General features: G+C 34.1%; 3 protein-coding genes across 3 annotated transcripts; 2 read left to right on the top strand and 1 right to left on the bottom strand.

Annotated features, from left to right (window-relative positions):
• Positions 1–1,935: 1,935 nt before the first annotated feature.
• Positions 1,936–8,387, top strand: LOC121260351 (serine/threonine-protein kinase PEPKR2). The gene is made up of 4 exons (XM_041162188.1): positions 1,936–2,170; positions 2,569–3,472; positions 6,905–7,201; positions 7,637–8,387. The coding sequence occupies exons 2-4, from the start codon at positions 2,719–2,721 to the stop codon at positions 8,008–8,010; spliced, it is 1,425 nt and encodes a 474-aa protein (XP_041018122.1). The 5' UTR covers positions 1,936–2,170; positions 2,569–2,718; the 3' UTR covers positions 8,011–8,387.
• A 2,208-nt stretch (positions 8,388–10,595) lies between these two features.
• LOC121260871 (bet1-like protein At4g14600) lies at positions 10,596–13,221 on the bottom strand. The gene is made up of 4 exons (XM_041162926.1): positions 12,890–13,221; positions 12,646–12,769; positions 11,551–11,607; positions 10,596–11,012 (listed from the first exon to the last, which is right to left on the bottom strand). Exons 1-4 carry the CDS (start codon positions 12,943–12,945, stop codon positions 10,851–10,853), a joined length of 399 nt encoding a protein of 132 aa, XP_041018860.1. The 5' UTR covers positions 12,946–13,221; the 3' UTR covers positions 10,596–10,850.
• Positions 13,222–17,750: 4,529 nt separating this feature from the next.
• Positions 17,751–20,080, top strand: LOC121259791 (esterase CG5412-like). The gene is made up of 6 exons (XM_041161542.1): positions 17,751–18,193; positions 18,326–18,424; positions 18,656–18,697; positions 18,816–18,945; positions 19,494–19,595; positions 19,700–20,080. Exons 1-6 carry the CDS (start codon positions 17,969–17,971, stop codon positions 19,777–19,779), a joined length of 678 nt encoding a protein of 225 aa, XP_041017476.1. The 5' UTR covers positions 17,751–17,968; the 3' UTR covers positions 19,780–20,080.
• Positions 20,081–20,475: the final 395 nt, after the last annotated feature.

Genomic DNA, 20,475 nt, shown 5'->3' with positions numbered 1-20,475 from the left:
GGGCATGTACGCACTTACGGCTACCCACACGTGCTAACAAAGACGTAAACAACAACAATTGCCCACAAACATCGACAAACATGAAGATACAGTACGACATATAAGAGGGTCCATTCAAAGCCGCGCTCCCTAGTAAATTAAAGACCACTTCGCTCTATTCACAAACAAACGATAATCTGATAATATTCAGGTTGTATTTGGATGTTAAACTAAATTAAGTTAAGATAATAAAATATTATTAAAATATTATTTTTTAATATTATTATTATTTTAAAATTTAAAAAAATTAAATTATTTATTATATTTTATATTAAAATTTAAAAAAATTGTAATGATAAATTAAGATGAATTAAGAGGAGTTTAAATTCCAAACGTACCCTCAATAATCGTACACACATTTTTTAATTTAGTCATATCATTATCGTCTAACTCGTCACAGAATATATTATCATTTGCTTAGTTAATCATCTAAGCATGAAAACACGTTGATAATATTCAATAGTAGGATATATAACAAATTTGAAAGATAAATCTTCATGGATTCAAGTATACGTAGGGATAGTCAGAATAAGCAACTCATGTTTTACAAATATAAAACCAAGGATATGATAGTTCTTAAGTTCCTTATACATGCGGAGGTTGAAGTGGAATTTGATTAGTCTCGTATGGAAGTTGATGACAAAAATGTAAGGAGGTTTTTTAACTTTTGAGAGTTTATATTTGAGAAAAGGTTTTGCTATATACCAATCATTATTCATTTCTATACTCAGCACTTGACAAATTTTTTTTTTTTTATAAGATTTGAGGTGTTTTTCATAGAGTATGGGGTGTGGGATAGTGAATCTTCGTTTGAATTCAGAGGTGGGTTGAGATAAGTTGAGATAATTTTAGATTAGTTGAATAAAATATTGTTATAATGTTATTTTTAATATTATTATTATTTTAGAATTTGAAAAAATTGAATTTTTTATTATATTTTGTGTGGAAATTTAAAAAAATTATAATAATGAGATGAGATAGGTTGATGTAAGTTTTAAATCCAAACAATACGTGTACAGACAAATCATGTGTTGAAGTATTACGAAAATAGAAAATGATAAGATCACTACCTTTCTACTACCCATTTATTTCTATTTTTATATATTTTTTTATTTTATTTAATGGTTAAGAAATTGACTATTAGTAAAATTATATATTTTTTAATTTTTTCTTAATGATTAAAGATGTTAAAAAAAATACTTAAAAATAATAATAAAAAAATTTCAAATATAATATAAGTAATAAATGAGCAGTGAATCAGTTGTAAGGGTATCATTACCTTATAAAAAATAGTATATTAAACGAATGAGTTTGATCAACTCACAGGTAACACAAATTGACTCAAAAATCGCTACTAAACCGGATCAATTTGGAATTCGTGTTAAATTTAGCAAACTCGATTACTAATCATATTTCTTATCTACTAAGCAATAACAATTAGCAAACTTACCTCTAACTAAGACATCTAACTAAGTATTCTTAAAAGAGTAGATCATGTGATAAAAGAATGAATGATACGTTGCTTTCACTTTATCGTAAGTGATTATTACTTTACTATCATCTATCTATTATTTTTTTGTATTTAATTTTGTATTTAATTTTTAATTTTTAATTTTACTTAATAATTAAGAAAGTAATTTTTAGTAAAATTATATATTTTATTAATCAAGTTTATTTTTACTAATTTAAATTGACATAATATCTCTATAAAATAAAAGATATTTTACGATAATAATTAGAACCATTTTCTGCAACCTTTCACCCACGTGTCATAAGACTACACGCGTCAGTAGCTCTGTGTGGATTTCCCCAAGTGCCAGATCCCGGCACTCTGTTGTTACCGCACCCAATCATCGGAGTTTTGGCTTAAATAAAGGACACGCGGGTTACGTAAATACTAAATAGCCAGCCAAAGTACCATACCCCTAAAAAAGACCCATCTCCGTCTCACTCTCTATCTGTACTACCCTGTCGGATATTTCTAGGGTTTCTCTCTTCATCGCTTCGGATTCGCCTATTTCATTTCCGATTATCTCTATCAATCTGAGGTTTCTATATCTTTTAGATCTCGTGGATCCTATCTATGATTCTGGTTTCTGAAAGTCACAAGGAGCATTGGCTCTGGGCCAAGGTTTGTTCTTTTCCCTGATACTTTGGTCACCCTTGATTTCTTTGCCAAATATTCGTAGATTAGTCGGACAGCTATTGTAAATCGGCGTGTTTTTTAATATACGTTCTGTTATTTACCGTGAAAGCGCAATAAATTCCAAGAAACTATATTGTGTTATCCAACCCAAATAAAAGTGCAATTCGAACAAAATAAAAGTGAGTTCTTTTAATTTTCCACTTTCTAGAGAACTTATCACCGTGTTTTGAGTTTTCTTCTATGGAAATTTTGGATGATATATGGAGATATAATTATCGTTCTTATGATCTTTTTCTTCAGCGTTTTCTGAAACAAATGGTATGATTATCTAAGGCTCAATTTCGCTGATCGATTTTTTCTTTCTTTCTTTTTTTTTTGGTCAGGGAAAGGACCCATAATCTGTTCACCAGAACAAGAAAGAAGAAGAAAAGTAGGGTGTATTTGTTCAACAAAAATAGATTTTTTGTTGATTTTTGGAACTCCGATGTAGTAAGGGGATAGTTTTAGATAATAGTGTCAGTTACTCCGACTTAATGAGGAAGAAGAGGAAAGGTAGCGAAACTGATGCGAGCTCAAATTTACCTGCCAATTTAACATCAACACATGATTCACAACCATCGAATTTTACCTCTCATTTTTCGCTAGAAGATTTTACGAGGTTGAACAAGAGGTGCAAAGAAGATGGTGATATTGAATCCATTGTTTCTTGTAAAAGCAGGCTCGCAGGTATTGCCACTGCTCCACCATGTGGGACTTCGTCTTTGGTCCCATCAGGGAGAGGTCTAAAGAGGAAGATAGGTTGTTTAGATGTTGCCACTCAAATGGGCAGGAAGAATAAGATTGAGGATGATTATGTTTTGGGTGCCACAATCGGGCAAGGCAAGTTTGGGTCTGTTTGTTTTTGTCAATCTAGGTTTAGTGGAGTAGAATATGCATGCAAGACTTTGCGAAAGGGTGAGGAAACAGTTCACAGGGAGGTAGAGATAATGCAGCACTTGTCTGGTCATCCTGGGGTTGTGACATTGCAGGCTGTGTATGAGGAGTCTGACTGTTTTCATCTTGTGATGGAGCTGTGCTCCGGGGGATGTTTGATCAATCAGATGGCCCAAGAGGTTCAGTATTTGGAGCAGCATGCAGCCAATATTTTCAAGGAAGTGATGTTGGTTATCAAATATTGTCATGATATGGGAGTTGTGCATAGAGATGTAAAACCTGAGAATATTCTTCTAACAACTTTAGGAAAGATAAAGCTTGCTGATTTTGGCCTGGCCACAAGAATTTATAACGGTAAGTTTTGAATACCTGCTCTGAAGAGCTGTTTATTTTGTTCCCTTTTAGTTAATTTCTTCACCTGAATATGTAAAATTATTTCTTATTTTAGTGTTTTCAATTAAATGATTTTTACTTATTAAAATAGAAATTCTTCACCTAAATATGTACTATGTAGCATCTCGGGCATATAGCTTGAATGATAGTATCTTTCTAAATGCTACACACCTATATAAAAAATTTATGCTTCTTAACCAAATAAAAAATTTCTAAATGTGTCCATATCAGCAACTGATATCCCAAACACATGAAAACATAGAGGTTGAGGGTGGGGCGAAGGAGTTTATGATAATAGATAAGTCATAAAATACTAGTCAAAAGAGATTGCCTCAGCTGTGTTCGGATCATTGGCAATCATACTGGATTGTGGTGGAATTCAAAGAAGACGTTGGTATTTTAAGTTCGAAAACATGTGGCTGAAAACAAAAGGTTTTATGGATAGGGTCAGACAGCGGTGGTCATCTTACCAAACCAGGGTACTCGCAGTTTTATGTTTGCGAGTAAATTGAAAGCTCTAAAACAAGACTTAAAAGCTTTGGAATCGGCAGCCTTTTGGGTACATTGGGGAACACAATAAATGCAAGAAAAGGGAGATTTAGGAGCTGGAAAGGGTACAAGAGTCTAGGACCTTAACACATGAGGAATTAGCTCTAAAGTTAGTGCTGGTTGCAGATCTTGAGAGGATCGTTCTATTAGAAGAGATTTCGTGGCAGCAAAAGTCGAGAGCGTTATGGTTGAAGGAAGGTGACCGTTGTACTAAGTTTTTCCATAGGGTAGGCAATTCTCACAAGAGATCTAATAATATTGAGTCGTTGAAGATTGATGGGGTAGAATGTAAGGATGAGCAGAGGATTAATGATCATGTAGTTGGGTTTTTTGAACAGTTACTTATTGAGCAAGAGGGTTGGGGGCCTAAGCTCGATGGGCTAGTATATGACGCTATTGGGTCTATGGATGGCATCCGCTTGGAGAGACCTTTTGAAGAGGTTGAGGTTTTTGAAGTGGTGAGGAAAATGACTAAAGATAAGGCTCTGGTCTTGATGGGTTTTATATGGATTTCTTTCAAGCATGCTGGGTTGTATTAAAGGATGATCTCATGAAGGTGTTTCCTAGCTTTGATACTGAAAACGGTTGGGGTTTCGGAGATTAGGGAGTTTCGACCCATTAGTCTTGTAAATGGGGTATACAAGATCCTTTCCAAGGTACTTGCGAATCGCCTTAGTGAGGTAGTGGGAAAGATAATCTCAAAGCCTCGAAATGCTTTTGTAAATGATAGACATATTTTAGATGCGGTCCTTGTTGCAAATGAATGTCTGGACAGTAAATTGAAAACTAGCATTGCAGGGATTATATGCAAGTTAGACATGGAGAAGGTGTATGATTTTGGGATTTTCTACTCGATCTTCTTGGGAGGTGTGGTTTTGGGGAGAGATGGAGATCATGGATTCGTTGGTGTATATCTACAATGAATTTCTTAGTTCTGATAAATGGAAGCCCAACAGGTTTTTTTTACAGCACACGAGGTCTAAGACAAGGCAATCCGTTATCTCCATTACTCTTTGTTATTGAAATGGAGGCTTTGAGCATAATGACCTCAGCCTTGGTCACTAATGGGCATGTAACTGGTTACTCGATTAGATTCCCGGGTGATGGACTTATTAATATTTCGCATTTATTGTTTGCAAATGACACTCTTATCTTCTGTGAGGCTGGCCATAATCAAGTACCAAGTTTTGAAGGCCCTTCTACTTTGTTTTGAAGCAGCTACTGGGTTGAAAGTGAACCTGGAAAAATCAGAAATGGTGCCTATTGGAGGTGTTCAGCATATAAGACAGTTGGCTAATATTTTGGGGTGTAAGATTGCCTCACTCCCTATGACATATCTTGGTGTTCCGTTGGGGGCCGTCTCGAGAGTGGCTTCATTATGGGATACAGTGATTGAGAAAGTAGAACGTCGACTAGCAGGTTGGAAGAGAATGTACCTGTCAAAAGGTGATAGGATTACTCTGTCAACAGGTTTGATACTTGGTGTGGTAACTGTGCTTTAAAGGACCTATTTCTAGCTCTCTTCAGGGTTGCAAGTGCCAAGGATGTCTCAGTGGCGGAAGTCATGGTGATAGTGGGAGAACAGATACAGTGGAACATCAATTTTAGCCCTGCAGCTCATGATTGGGAATTGGACAGTTTCGCAGCTTTTTTCAGCCTCTTGTATTCACTCAAACCGAGTAACCAGCGTGCTGATTTATTGTAGTGGATATCTATAGGTAAAGGTTTGTTCTTGGTTTGCTCGTTTTATAATTCCTTGACACAAGAGCTTCCAACTCAGTTCCCCTGGAAAAAGGATTTGGAGACATAAGGCACCTCTCAAAGCAGCATTTTTTGTGTGGATCGCTTCCTTGGGCAAGATCCTCACAACGGATAATTTGAGGAGACAGAGGGTGATCATCGCAGATTGGTATTGTATGTGTAGGAACGAGGGTGAATTAGTGGACCATCTTCTACTACATTGTGAGGTAGCTCGAAGGATATGGAATGAGGTATTTAGTAGGCTAGACTTGGGTTGGGTTATGCTCGAGACAGTAGTGGCGATGTTGGCTAGTTGGACAGACATGAGAGGTAATCAATAGATCAAGGTTGTATGGAAGATGCTTCCTATTTGCATCATGTGGTGGGTGTGGCGGGAGCGCAATGAACGGACGTTTGAGGAAAAAGAGAGATCGATGGAGGAACTTAAAGCTTTCTTCTTTAGAACTTTTTGTACTTGAGCCATTGCCATTAATTTTAATGGCCAAGATTTTCATGATTTCCTTGTATCTATTGCTCCTACGTAGTTAGGGCATTCTTTGTACTGAACATGGCTTTTGCCTATTTTTTTATTAATATAATTATAAAATAAAATAAAATACTAATCAAGGAAGGGAAGGTTATCCCCATTTTGTACCTTTCATTTACCGTTTGAATAAATGAAGTATTAGGATTTTGTGTGGCTCCGATCATTTGTGTCATGTCCTGTTTGTGTAACAAGAGCAAGAAAAAACGTTAAAAAAAACCGGATGGCATCAATTTGAGATTCTAAAAAGAATGGTTTGATTCTTTTTCTATGATGTGCCTGGTTATAATATTGGTTTGTATACGAAAAAAATATTCTACAAAAATGAGCATATGTTTATAATTCTTTTTAAGTACCACTTATATTGATGGTGCTGTGTTCTATCCTCCAGCGGGTAGTTTTTTTTTTTTTTTTTTTTTTTCGTGCTTAAACGTGACCAAGCAATTAGTAGATTTCCTTGGTTTTCTTGGAATTAAAATTGCCTCTCATATACATTGCTTGGGTATCTGTGAAAGCTTTGTCAGCTTGCTGATGAAATTGAGACCATTACAATAATGCAGGCCAGAGCTTGACTGGATTAGCGGGAAGTCCAGCTTATGTTGCCCCAGAAGTTCTATTTGGAAAGTACTCTGAGAAGGTCGATATTTGGAGTGCTGGTGTCCTCCTCCATGCTCTCTTGGTTGGTGTTCTTCCGTTTCGTGGACATTCCAAAGAAGTGATTTTTGAAGCAATTAAGAATGACAACCTTGATTTCCACAGTGGGGTATGGGAGTCAATATCAAAACCTGCACGGGATCTGATTGGTAGAATGTTAACAAGGGATGTTTCAGTGAGGATAAATGCAGATGAAGTATTAAGTAAGTTTGTGATGCTATGTTTTTTAGACATTAATCATAGGAAACTTTTTAATTTGGTCTATGCTAACTGCTCTATTTATCTTTTCCCTTTTACCTTTTATATGGGAATAATCTGCAAAATATTGGCTATTTTGCAAAATGTTGTAAAACAAAGTTTCTCCAAATGCTTTTTCTGTTTCTTTCTTTGATGTGCATTGCTGGTCAGTCCATCACCAAAGGTCGTGTTATAGATCTGCTTGCCTTGGCCCATATTCTTTTATTTGCTTCTTAGTGTTAACATTTTAACATACTTGAGAAGGTCTTGTTTATGTGTTTCTAAATAATTTGTAATACCTAGTCTGTTTTTGGACTGAATGATGGCCAACTTCCGGATGTGTCATGATTCTTCTGAAATTAATTTTCTATTTACTGAGATTCAAATTGGTGTTGCTTCAGGGCATCCATGGTTATTGTTCTACACATCGACAACACCCAAGACTCTACCCCTGAAATTGAGATCAAAGAACCATATAGGAGCATCTAGCCAGCAACGTGTCGTTGCAACTGGATTAATGACACCTGGATTGAAGTCAGAAGGAAATAGGATATGTAGTGGCTCTCTTAGTGAGGGTTCAAGTCCTCTCTCATCATTTGAAAGTTGCAGATCAGAGGATCAGGATGATCTTGGTTTGGTTGATGCCCTTGCCACCGCAATCTCACATGTTAGGATTTCCGGACCAAAGAGGACTAGACTCTGTAGTTCTACAGGCCCGATTGAGCAGCAGATTTCATCTAACATTAAGGCTAACAATCTTTGCAAAGCATTTTGATGCTGCCGAGACAGTGACACCACTGATATCACCATCTCCGATAGTCCAATGTTTTTATCATGGGGATTTCAAATTAACATGACTTGGTATCAAAGATGATAGAAGTTGAGGTAACCAGATCAAAATCACAACTTCGGTGTTGATCCTCATCCATACTAGTTTGAGATTCATTGTTTCTAATTTGACTTAATAATGTTTCTAATATACGAACTGACACACTGAATGTACAGGGTATGTAAATTAGATTTGTCGTGTTCAATTATTTGATTTGTTCTTGCGGAGTGGGCAAAATACAGTAGTTTGTTTTTCCCGCTTTGTTAAAAATTGTATTAGTTCTCTACTTAAAAAAAAAATATGGGTGTACTTCTTGCACTAAAGATGATCTCAAGGTGGTTGATGTGTTATGGGTTTTCAATGGTGGGAAGTTACATTTTTCACCCACAAATTATCACATGTTTTCAATACTGTGTCCACAATTATCAATAAGTTTGGATTCACGCTTCAAACTGCCTATAATTTTTAAGTTGCGCTTTCGGATATGAGTTAATTGACAAGATGACAACGTCTCGGAAAGTGCAAAAAATTGATGTGCGAAAAATATAGTGCCAGCTTCCAATCAGTATTATCTGTATCCCAGTGTTTATTAGACTTTCATAGCGGCAAAGACCTTGTTATTCTGAGTAACTCTTGCTGCCATTTGCCTTCATGTGTGTAATAGATCTTGAAATTTGGAATTTCAACGCATCTGTATGTCCGTGTCTTGCTCCCCCACTTGCGTTTGTTTAATGCTGGATACATTCGAAGTGTACCACCGTTAATGGCGGATCCCAACACACATCTCTAAACAACGTTCTCTCCCAACATTGTCCTTCATAGGAACCGTTGACCAAAGTAGAGAATTCGATATTTTGTTTCTTATATTTGTTTTTAACTTCATTATTGTCTATGCCAAGTACGTGGAATAATAAATTTATGCTAGCGATATCAATTGCAGACCATTTCAAGTCGCAAACACCAAAATGTAACCCACTCCCCACCAAAATAAGAACTAGATAAAGAGCAACTACTTTTGTTTAATTCTTTTGGAATCCCAATTTCGAGACTCCCAACTTTTTTGTCACTCACTTTGAGCTAGCTGATGGATGGGGAAAGAGTCTTCCGGAATCCGCAGTGTTCATGAAGGGCTTGACCTTTGTGTCAGACACTTACTATGACCATGTAAATTTATGGCATGTAGTGTGCGCTGTGGCTCCATTTGTTGGTTGGTCCATCAAAAATGGCTGCTTGAGACCAACAAGATGGGTGCTGTTTCATTGGGGTGAGCTCAGGCATAGAATGGGATCATGGCTTCAGAACCTAATGCAAGCAAACTTTAGGGAAGTTCCGGTTGAAGAACTCAAGAATGGTGATGGACCTTACTGTTTCGAGAAGGCGGTGGTGATGAGGCATAATTTGGGGAGCATGGGGAAGGAGAAGAGGCTTCAGGTTTTCGATTTATTGAGATGTAAAGCAAGGGGTTTTTGCAGCATAAACCCGGTAGGGAAAGAGAAGTCAATGAAAAAGGGGAGCCAATCATATGGCTAACTTTGCTAATGAGGAGAGGTTCGAGATCATTCAAGAATGCAACTGCAGTGATCGACATATTCGCAAGGGAGTGTGCGAGGGTGGAGGGATGCTTGCTGAAGGTAGCTCAGTCTCTATGACCAGGTTTGTCTTCTCTTTTTTGTAGGCTCTTACATGTTTCATTTTCTGCCCTTTCAGCTAATGATCGACTTAGAAAGAAACAAATCATGATGTCAATAGCGAAACTACTTGAGTGATAATCCTCTTATTAAGCAAAATAATATCAATATATAGAGAGACCTGAAGTAATGGCATAAACAAAAGCTAGATGGCAATTGGTGCAAGTACCAAACGATCTTCTGAGAAATATGTCAAAAACTGATGTTTCATTCAGGTGAGAGTTATGAGTTACACCGACATCGTTGCATTGCCTCATGGAGCTCAGCTAACAAATATGCTCTTCGTGGATAGAAGTAGCAGCATAATGGAATTTTTCCCCAAAGGATGGTTGGAACACGCAGGCATAGGCCGGTATGCACATCACTGGATGGCAGATCTATCTGGAATGAAACACCTGGGTGCCTGGTGGGAACCAAAGGGTGAAAAGCAATGCCCATTTCCCCAACAAGGTCCGAGCTGCTTTGACTTCTACAAAAATGGCCGAGTTGGTCACAACGAAACCTTCTTTGCAGAGTGGACAAGAACCGTACTCAAACAAGTCAGACTGAGCAAGTTGGATCAAGCCACCAAGATTGCACCACTGAAATCAAGTTCTCGTCTTTGCTAGTTGTCATTTCCCGTCTTGCAGACTTGAAGAGTACTCAATTGTGACATTGGTTTCTTTTGGTTTAGAGATCAAGCGATTCCTTCTATGCGAAAAATATAGACACGATTGAAAGAATGATAAAAATCATTTTTCAGCATTAGACACAACCGAGAAAAAGTAGAGTAAATTTTACCGATAAAACATAATTTGTTATCAGCTGCCATTGCACGACTAAAGAGAGACGCTTACAAATGGATAAGTGAACAATTTCTTTTATATGAAGACCATGTCTCAAAAAACCAGGCACACGGATACTACCATCAAATTCAATAAGAACTAATTTAACCTCTCTCTTTTTTACATCTAAAATTAGTGTTCTAAAAAACAAGTAAAAGATGTCACGCCTTTCAAGTCCCAAGACCATGTCAAAAGGCTTTACAACAGAACCAGCGTATAAACCCTTCATTGGAAGTTCTTTGATGGGGCAATTCCACAGCAGGACCGCTGATCATCATTTTCTGGACATCTTGGACCAGAGGTAAACCACGAAGAAGCAGATTAGAGCAAAAACAACCACATGAACAATATGATTTCCGCCATTCTGGATGATGCTTTTGTTCAGTCTCCTCAGATTGTTCTTGACCCCTGCTTGCGCTTTGATTACTGTCAATTGCTGCAATGAACCAGATTAAGGAATGACTCGAAACGTTTTTCTAACTTTTTTCTGTCGGGAAGAAAATGAATGCAAAATGCTACCATCTACTTAATGGCAAAAGCAAACATGAAATTCCAAAGATGTATCAGAAACAAGTTAATCCAAAAACTTATTTGTTTTTCTTGAAGATAGAGACTAACTACACATGGTAAAATAGCACGCAATTCTCATCAGTTTAATTATTTTGTATAGCCGTAATAGCAAAACACACTTTTTGGTAATCATAACAATTACTGTTAAATTTCTTCTTCCTATCAATTATCTCCAAAGTTACAAACCTTAGATAATAGATGCCTGCACTTATTTTAAACAGTTTTGCATCCTGATTTGCTGATATTAAGAATATTATCTAATAGCCTCGTTCAATTCAAAAACTAACTAATTAAAGTAATAGTTCCTCAACAGAATTCAGTATATCCTCACAGTAACAACTAAGAGCTGACCACAAATCATAAGGAACTGTTGTGTGAAAAGGAATTTGAATTTAATGATGTACCAGCTGATTGAGAAAATCTTGTTGAAATCTTGCTTCTGTCCCTATTTCCTCGGCAACCTGCACCACAATACTAGAAATTAAGAGACACACAAAATAAAATCTAAAAACTGAACAATCAGATTGCTGAGGTTAATCAAAACAAAACTGTATATACCAACAATAAACTTTTTTTTTTTTTTATAAGTAATAAGATATTTCATTACCAACAATAAACTGCAAGCAAACAAAACAATTATTGGAGGAAAAACATGCAATGAGAAGTATAATGAGTTATAGCAACAAATCTCATACTTCATTCTAACAGGTTGATTAGACACAACACCAATTTAAGGTTAATCTCTGAACAAACACAATTTGAGAAGGTAGGTGGTCAACACCACATTTAGATGAGTCAGAAATCAACATTGATCGAGAAAGCATGGAATGAATAACGTGTGGAGACCTACCATTCAAGAAGATAGTTTTTCAAACATAGGAAGTATTGAAGAGTTTTGAGGCATTACTTTTAAATCGGAAAGAGAGAATCTCATTAATGCAATATTACCATAATCTAACATTTAAAACTAGAAATCTGTAACAACATTCTAAAAAAACATGCATATTTATAATTGTAATGAGTTCAACCTACAGAATGAAGCTACCACGAGAGAAGCATTTCAAACCCTCAAATACTTGCTAACGTGGAAGTAACCACAAAACTAAATGAGTTCGTCATTTACTTTTAGGTGGTGCAGTGAAAATGCTAAAAAGATGCGGATGTTCATAATTAGTGCTCTTTGTACCCCTCAGTGAAAATTTCATTCCTCATAGTAGTGCGCATGGCACTTAGAAGACCCCGACAAAACAGGAATTCTTGGTGGTTGCAATAACTTGGGAACAAGCAATTACAAAGAGCAAATACAACTTGTAAAATTCGGATATACACATAGATATCCAACTTGTCCCCTAATAAACATTATTAACCCTTTTATTTTTGTTGTATCTATTTGTTTCCTTTCACAATCTCAATCAATGTCTTTTATGCACCCAATTTCATAAATGATTCAGAAAAAGCATATAAAAAAAGTTCAGAAATTTGAAAATGGAGGGTCATACATGTCTTAATTTTCTGACTTGGCTACGGAGACCCGTGATCTCGTCGTCGAAATCTGCGTGCATCGGATCGATCCGTAACTGAATTTCATCAGAACTAGCCACCGGTCTCGTGCTAAGGCCCTCTCTGCAAACCCAAAAATGCATAGCAAAGGATGAAAACCCTGCAATATGACTGTCCACTCTTGCGAAACAACCGGACCCAAAATTTCAAAAGTAGAGAAGCATCAAGTGGAAATCAAAGCACCTTGATCGGTAAGGGGCAGCACCGCCGTGAAAAGAACCGCCAGTATTGGACGCCATGGAAGGAGAAGAAGAGGTAGAAGCGAAAAATGGGAAATCCAAAAACGAAGAGAGGACGGCAGAATGGAATCGCGGGCGTGAAATTCAATCAAATAACGCCAGCGAATTCAGGAGACGCTTTGATAATGGAAGGGCGGGCCTCGCTGCTAATGCTACGCGATTTGGGCGACTTGGAAATTTACCTTACGGAAACTGTCGACGAATGATGATGTTGTCGGAAGAGAAATCCACCTTTGGTTTTCAAGATTAAATCAAAAGTTAAAAGGAAACAATTAAAAAATAACTTCTTTATTATTAAGATATATATAAGTTGTCAGCTTAACATTATTCTTTCATTTTACGACACCCGTTTCAAATCTTGTGGTTGTGGACGCACTACTCGGATCGGTTGGGTCAGCCGACTCAGCCCGCAAGGACGTGTTTCACATAATAGTCAATACATACAATTTAAACAAGGCTAAGATCTTAGATAAAAATTTAAAATTAAATAAAATATTATTTTTTAATATTATTATTATTTTAAAATTTTAAAAAATTAAATTATTTATAATATTTTATATAAAAAATTTGAAAATATTTTAATAATAAGATAAGATGAAATTATTCCTGTATTTAAACGAGATCTAAATATAGAATTCTCAATTTTTTTAAAAAATTTTTATTATTATCAGTTTAGGTTTTGCTATATTAATGAGATTCATTCATGTGGTTGTCTATTTAAATATATATATATATATATATAATTATTTAAAATATTATCATATTAACAAATGCAATTAAAAATGATAAAATCTAAAATAATTCTTTTTACATTTAATCAAAATATGTTGTCTCTTTCGTACTAAATCAAAATCAAAACAATTTTCACAAAATGAAGAAGAGTTACGAAAGTTTTTCCTCGAATATTTTTCAATGGATGTCACCACCTTTTCAAATCTAAACAAAATTATATCTCAAAATCTTTATCAATCCATGCGTATTTTTAAGAGATTCCCTCACAAAATCTCCAAATAATAACTAAGTTTTTTTAAAACTTATAGAATTTTTCAAGAAGATCTCATACCCAAACATAATGCATTGGCTAATTAGTAACATTTAATTATATCATCAAAATTATTTATATAATATCGAATTCTTCATGATATGTTATAAATAGAATATATCTATATTTTAAAATATTTAAATCAATTTAAGTTTTGTATAGAAACGTGATTTTTATGCTTTTGAATCGATGCGTCGGAAAAAGTCAACATCTTCGAGGTGTCTGTAGAAAGTATAAGAGAACGCGGCTTCGTTAATATCAACGCGTGACGATTGCTTTGCACTTGGGGATCCCTTCCCTTCTCAACCACCCTATCCGTAGGATTAAGGGTTGTTTGCAAAAAAATAAATTAAATGCTACATAGGCTTGATGTGCGGAGGTTGAGGAATAGTAGGGTTGTATAGAAGAACTCTTGGTAAATATGGCTTCAGATCAGATAATTTAATTTCAAGATTTCTCTTAATTGTTTTCCCAATCATCACTCAAATATAACTATTTTTAATTTTTAATTTTCCATCTAATTATTAGGAGTGCAATCGGGACTGAAAATTTCGGTCTATCATTTTTGTCAGACATAATCATTAACTATCAGTCCATTTGGTTTGGTTCGGTCTATAAACATTTTTTCCTCTTTTTAACTTTTTTTGACAGAAAAAATTAATACATAAAATTAATAAAATTAACATCAAATGACCATTTTAACATATGGTTAATAAATATTAAATAATTTCATTATATATATGATCAATGATGACCCCTTGGATAAAAATTACACAAATAACTTATACAACTACTATATAAAATAATATTTTATATGTAATATTAAAATATATATATATATATATACACACACACATATTCGGTTGGTCTCAGTCCGGTTCAAAAAAACCATATCTTGAGATCGACCAATAAGACTATGGGTCATTTCCAATCCAGACCGATAGTCATACACCTCTACTAATCAATATAACTTTCCAAAATTTTCAAACAAAATATAAAAAATAATATTACTTTTTCAAACTTCAAAGCAAAAATATATTAAAAATTAATATTCTAATCATTTTTTAAATTTATAATATTTTTTATTCAATTTTTTTCTCTCATTTTCTAAAACTCAATAAAATATTTTAATTCAAACTATTTCACTAATATTCATAAAATTCTCAGTTCATCTCTTCTACAAACATCTCCTAAGAGTCATCTTCAAAAATCGATTTTTGATATGTCATGCTTAAGGGGTTGGTGTCCATTATGGACATAGTTTTTACGAGGTGTTTGATTTGCTTTTCCGAACTTTTTCTAAGAAAAATGTTTGATTTGGATAGAAATTTTATACAATTAAGTTTATAAAGTGACATGTTTTAATTTAATTCATCGGAATGTAAAATTATTTTTTATTATGAAATAAATCTGATATATGATAGTAAGACTAGTTAATTTATAAACTTTTTTGTATAAAATTTATCTTTATAAAATTATTTTTCTTTATTGATAATAAAACACTTTCATAGATTTTTGTCTGGGTCGCTATCTCGGCGTATCGCGTTTCTCATGTGGCTAGTGATTGAGAGAAATGCGAACTTCTCTTTCCTGAATCCTAGTCCCTTTTTTTATTGAATTATATTTTATAATATTAAATTAAGTGAAAGGTTTAGTTTATAATTATTAATTATATAGCTCATAAAAAAAATAAAAAAATTATAAACTGATCAGTAATATATTAAATTATGAAAAATGATAGAGTTACTATTTTATGACTATCCTTAAATTATCGAGTTATTTTTATTTATATTAATTTATAATTTTCAATTTGTATGAAATTTTTTATAAATTTAAAACTTATCTTGTCGTGAGTCAACATGGGAGAAATTTGAAGCCAACTTTAAATAAATATAAATATTTTTTAATTTTTAATTTTTAATTTTTTCATATAATCAACTTAGAAGTGTAATCAGTCCGGTCCAGGAGAGGTCAAGGACCGAAAATTTAGGTCCATCATTTTTGCTGGACTGAACTGTTAGCTATCAGTGTATTTGATCTGATTCGATCCATGAACTTTTTTTTTTTGCCAAAAAAAATTAATACAAAAAATAAATTAAAATAGTAAAATTAATATTAAATGATCTTTTTAATATTTTATATATGATTAATGAATATTAAATAATTTAATTGTATATATGGTCAATAGTGATCTCTTAGATGAAAATTACATAATTAACTTATACAATTACTATATAAAATAATATATTATATATAATATTTAAATATATATATACACATTCAATCGGTCTCGATCTAGTCAGGTCAAAAAAAATCACATATCGAGACCGACTAATAAGATTATTGGTCCGATAGTCTTACACTCCTACTAATCATTATAACTTTTCAAAATTTTCAAACAAAATACAAAATATAATATTACTTTTTCAAAATTCAAAACAAAAATATACAAACAAATTATATTATAATAATATTTAAAATTTTATGATATTTTTATTCAACATTTTCTCTCTTATTTTTCAAAATCTAATAAAATATTTTAATTCAAACTATTTTACCAATATTCATAAAATTCTCAATTCATCTTATCTACAAGCATCTCCCAAGAGTCATCTTCAAAAATCAATTTTTTGTATGTCATGGTTAAGGGGTTGGTGTCCACTATAGACGTAGTTTTACGAGGTGTTTGATTTGCTTTTCCGAACTATTTCTAAGAAATATGTTTGATTTGGACAGAAAATTTATACAATTAAGTTTATAAATTGACATGTCTTAATATCACATATCAGATATATTTTATAATAAAAATAATTTTACATTCTAAACATTGAAATATGTCAATTTATAAACTTGTTTGTATAAAATTTATCTGTATAAAAGTATTTCTCTTTATTGATAATAAAACACTTTCATAGATCTTACTTAGAATAAAGCTATAAATTAGTTATTTTTATTTTTATACCTTTTTAACAATCAAAGTCCAAATGGTTTTGGGTGAATTGGTTGAGTACTATGAGTTTTGCGCTTTCAATAGAAATTCATGGCATTTCTTCGCTTAAAAACGAAAATATATCTTTTGGTCAGATTTAGCCTTTAATATTTTGTTTAAAATCGCAAATTATTAATGTTCGTATCTATATATATTTTCTCAAATAAATCCCATAGCAATATTTATTTTATTCAAGAGATGTTGTGGGATCAAATATATATATATATATATATATATATAATTTTTCCTTTTAACTCAACTAATCACTCGAATTATGTATGCCCTGCTATAAAAATAAAGAGATTTTATAAAAATAAATTTACAAATTAACATAATTTCATATGATACGTTAAATCTATTTTATAAAACAAGTAATTTTATAATCCAGCGTACAAAACTAATTTTATTTTTGTGGAATATTTTTACGATTAAATCATTTTTCTTTTCATTTATATGAATTTTATCTAGTTTGAACTTATGACTTCTGATTTAATAATTGCTGTAGAAATAAAATATCAAGTTATTCGCTACTTTTTATCACGTGAAATTGAATTTTATAATGATTTAAAGGAATTTTAATAATAAAGTTGAATAATGATTGTTAAATAAAACTTAGATAAATCTCAAATGATCTGTACTGTAATATATTAAATTATAAATTTCAATTTTTATGAAGTTTTTTTATAAATTTTAAAGTTGTCGTGAGTCAACGTGGGAGAACTTTGATGCGAACTTCTAATACATATTCCATGTAGCCTGCGTGTAGGCCGCCGTCACGAGTGACGAGCCCCCTCACTTTTTCAAGGCGGCCGTTTCGAAGCTTCCCGTTTTATGGGAGCCCTCCCAATTCTCCGTGTCGTCGGGGTTTTAAATTCAGCCGAACAGCCAGACACTTACCACCACCCTCCCACAAACCAGCCGATACGAAGAAAACGTTGTCCGGATTTTAAGGTAAGTCACAGAAGAGAAACAATCGATCGAGAAATATTAAGATGGGAAGCGACGCCGAGACGGTGAGGAAGCCCAGGTTTCTGTGCCTCCATGGATTCAGAACAAGCGGAGAGATTATCAAGAAACAGCTGAACATGAAGTGGCCCGATTCCGTGCTCCGAAAGATCGACCTCGTATTCGCCGACGCTCCTTTCCCGTCCCAAGGCAAATCCGAAGTCGAAGGAATTTTTGATCCTCCTTATTACGAGTGGTTCCAATTCAATAAGGTCTGTCTTTCTTTACCACTTTTTATCTGATTTCTGTTTCTAGTAAAATTTTGGTTCTAAGGTAGTCCGAATCCGGGTCGGATAAGCAACTATCACGATTCCTGAAGAAAGTCTTATACTTCTTTCTCACAGGAATTTACGGAGTACACGAACTTCGACGAGTGTCTTGCCTACATCGAAGATTTCATGATTAAGCACGGACCATTTGATGGTCTCCTCGGTTTTTCTCAGGTACAAAAGTCCAACTAAAATTCCCTCTTTATAAAAATGCAACAAACTTTAATTCCTATGCTTATCGTCTTAGAATTCCTTTCCAACAGAGATCCTCTCCAATTTGCATCATATCTCATTTCTTCGAATTAAAAACAAAAAGAAGATCTGAATTCATTTGTTTCATATTCAATGGAGAGAGGTATTTTTCAATCGTTTAAAGTCTTATGAAGCAGCGATTATTTTTGATAGGGGGCGATACTGTCGGCTGCGCTGCCAGGGCTGCAAGCGCAGGTACGTGGACAGCGGCGGTTCATAGGAAGTTTGTATGTTGTCCTTCGAGTATATTGACACATGGAAATCGAGATCTGATTTGGTAGGAGGGCTGTGGGTTTTGACTTTCTTATTGCAGGGCGTAGCGCTGACTAAGGTTGCTAAAATAAAGTTTCTCATAATTATCGGGGGCGCCAAGTTTAGATCGCCATCCGTGTCTGACAAAGCATATGCGTCTCCTATTCAATGCTCCTCCCTCCACTTTCTAGGTACTTTGCTTCACGTTTATTCTACCCACCCACTGCCTATATAACGCGCGCGTATATATATATATATATATATATATATATATATAATAGTGCTAGATATTTGAGATGTGTAAACTCTACAAGCTCTATTTAAAGAAAAATTAGACTCACCATTAAAAAAAATCATGTGTATCTTAAATTTATCTATTTTTATTTTATAAAAATATAAGAGATTTGCACACTTTAAAATTATATGTATCATTATTCTTATTTATTTATGGCTTTTTCTAACGGCTAGATATGTGATATAAAATCTCTAGGAAATAATATGATTATTGATAAGCAGATAGAATCGTAGATCCTCGTTAATATGCCATTTATTTTATGTGTAGTAAGATGTTAGACTTAGGTGAGCATGCATGTTGATAATCCCGAACATAGATGTGGGTGGAAACATCGTTTTAGGCTTTGACTTTTACCAATTCAAAACCACTTTTTTATTTTTTTTATTGGTTATCTATTATCCATGCTTCACCCGGGAGACGCTGAAATTAACTACGTTGTTGCAGGAGAGACAGATTACTTGAAGCAATATGGAATGGAACTGTTGGAATGCTGTGTAGACCCTGTAGTGATTCATCATCCCAAGGGCCATACAATACCCAGACTCGGTAATTTGCTTTAAATCTCTCTGCTTGCTGTCTCTTCCCACAATGCTGCAGGCTGGCGCAATGTGTGTGCGAGCTTCTAAAAAACTTCTCTTTTTATATGTCAGATGAGAAGGCTAAGCAGACTGTGGAGACTTTCCTCGAGAGGATTCAAAAGATGTTGTCTGAGAATGAAGAAGAGTCGTGAATATATTATATGCTTATTCGAGGAGGCTTTGCCGGCATAAGAAAATCTACCCTCTTTTTTTGTTCCTCCCTCTCTATCTCTTTAATGTCTTCGGGGCTAATTCTGATTCATATACGTGTTTTACCTTCAAATAATTGATTCATGGTATACAGGGAAAAGGCCCCCAAAACTTCAATTGTTTTCCTTTTTTTTTTAGGTAATAACATTACAAAGTCCGCAAGATTGTTAGAAAATATTGATATAAAGGTTCATGTGTGTGAAATCATAGTTATAACATCATCTCGCTGATGTTTTGTTGAAATGCATCTCTCTCTGTATCATCAGATCTACTAATCAGCCTCTCTTAACATCATTCTTACAACTTACGGACCCACGGTGGTGCCTTTTCAACAGCCAAGACAGCGTGTTTTCTATTTTTCTTAGATCAAAAGCGAACCTTGCATTTGCAATGGAGGTTAAGGGATGACAATCGAGAGAGAGAGAGAACAAGAGAAAATACAAGTTTTAAATGGGTTGTAGAGTTCGTATCCACTGTGTAAAGACCCCAAGGAATACATGTTTCTCAATGATTACGATCCAAGACAGCAACTCTATTCACAGGGAAAATAACAGACGATAGTTGAAACTCATAATGAACATTTGGATAAATGTAATTTAAAACTAAAACTGGGTTTCTTATCTAATGATCCTTTTTTT

The sequence above is a fragment of the Juglans microcarpa x Juglans regia genome, chromosome 4D, assembly GCF_004785595.1.
Source record: "Juglans microcarpa x Juglans regia isolate MS1-56 chromosome 4D, Jm3101_v1.0, whole genome shotgun sequence".
NCBI classification, from domain to species: Eukaryota; Viridiplantae; Streptophyta; class Magnoliopsida; order Fagales; family Juglandaceae; genus Juglans; species Juglans microcarpa x Juglans regia.
The sequence above is the reverse complement of the archived record's forward strand: the minus strand, read 5'-3'. Positions and strand labels throughout refer to the sequence as shown.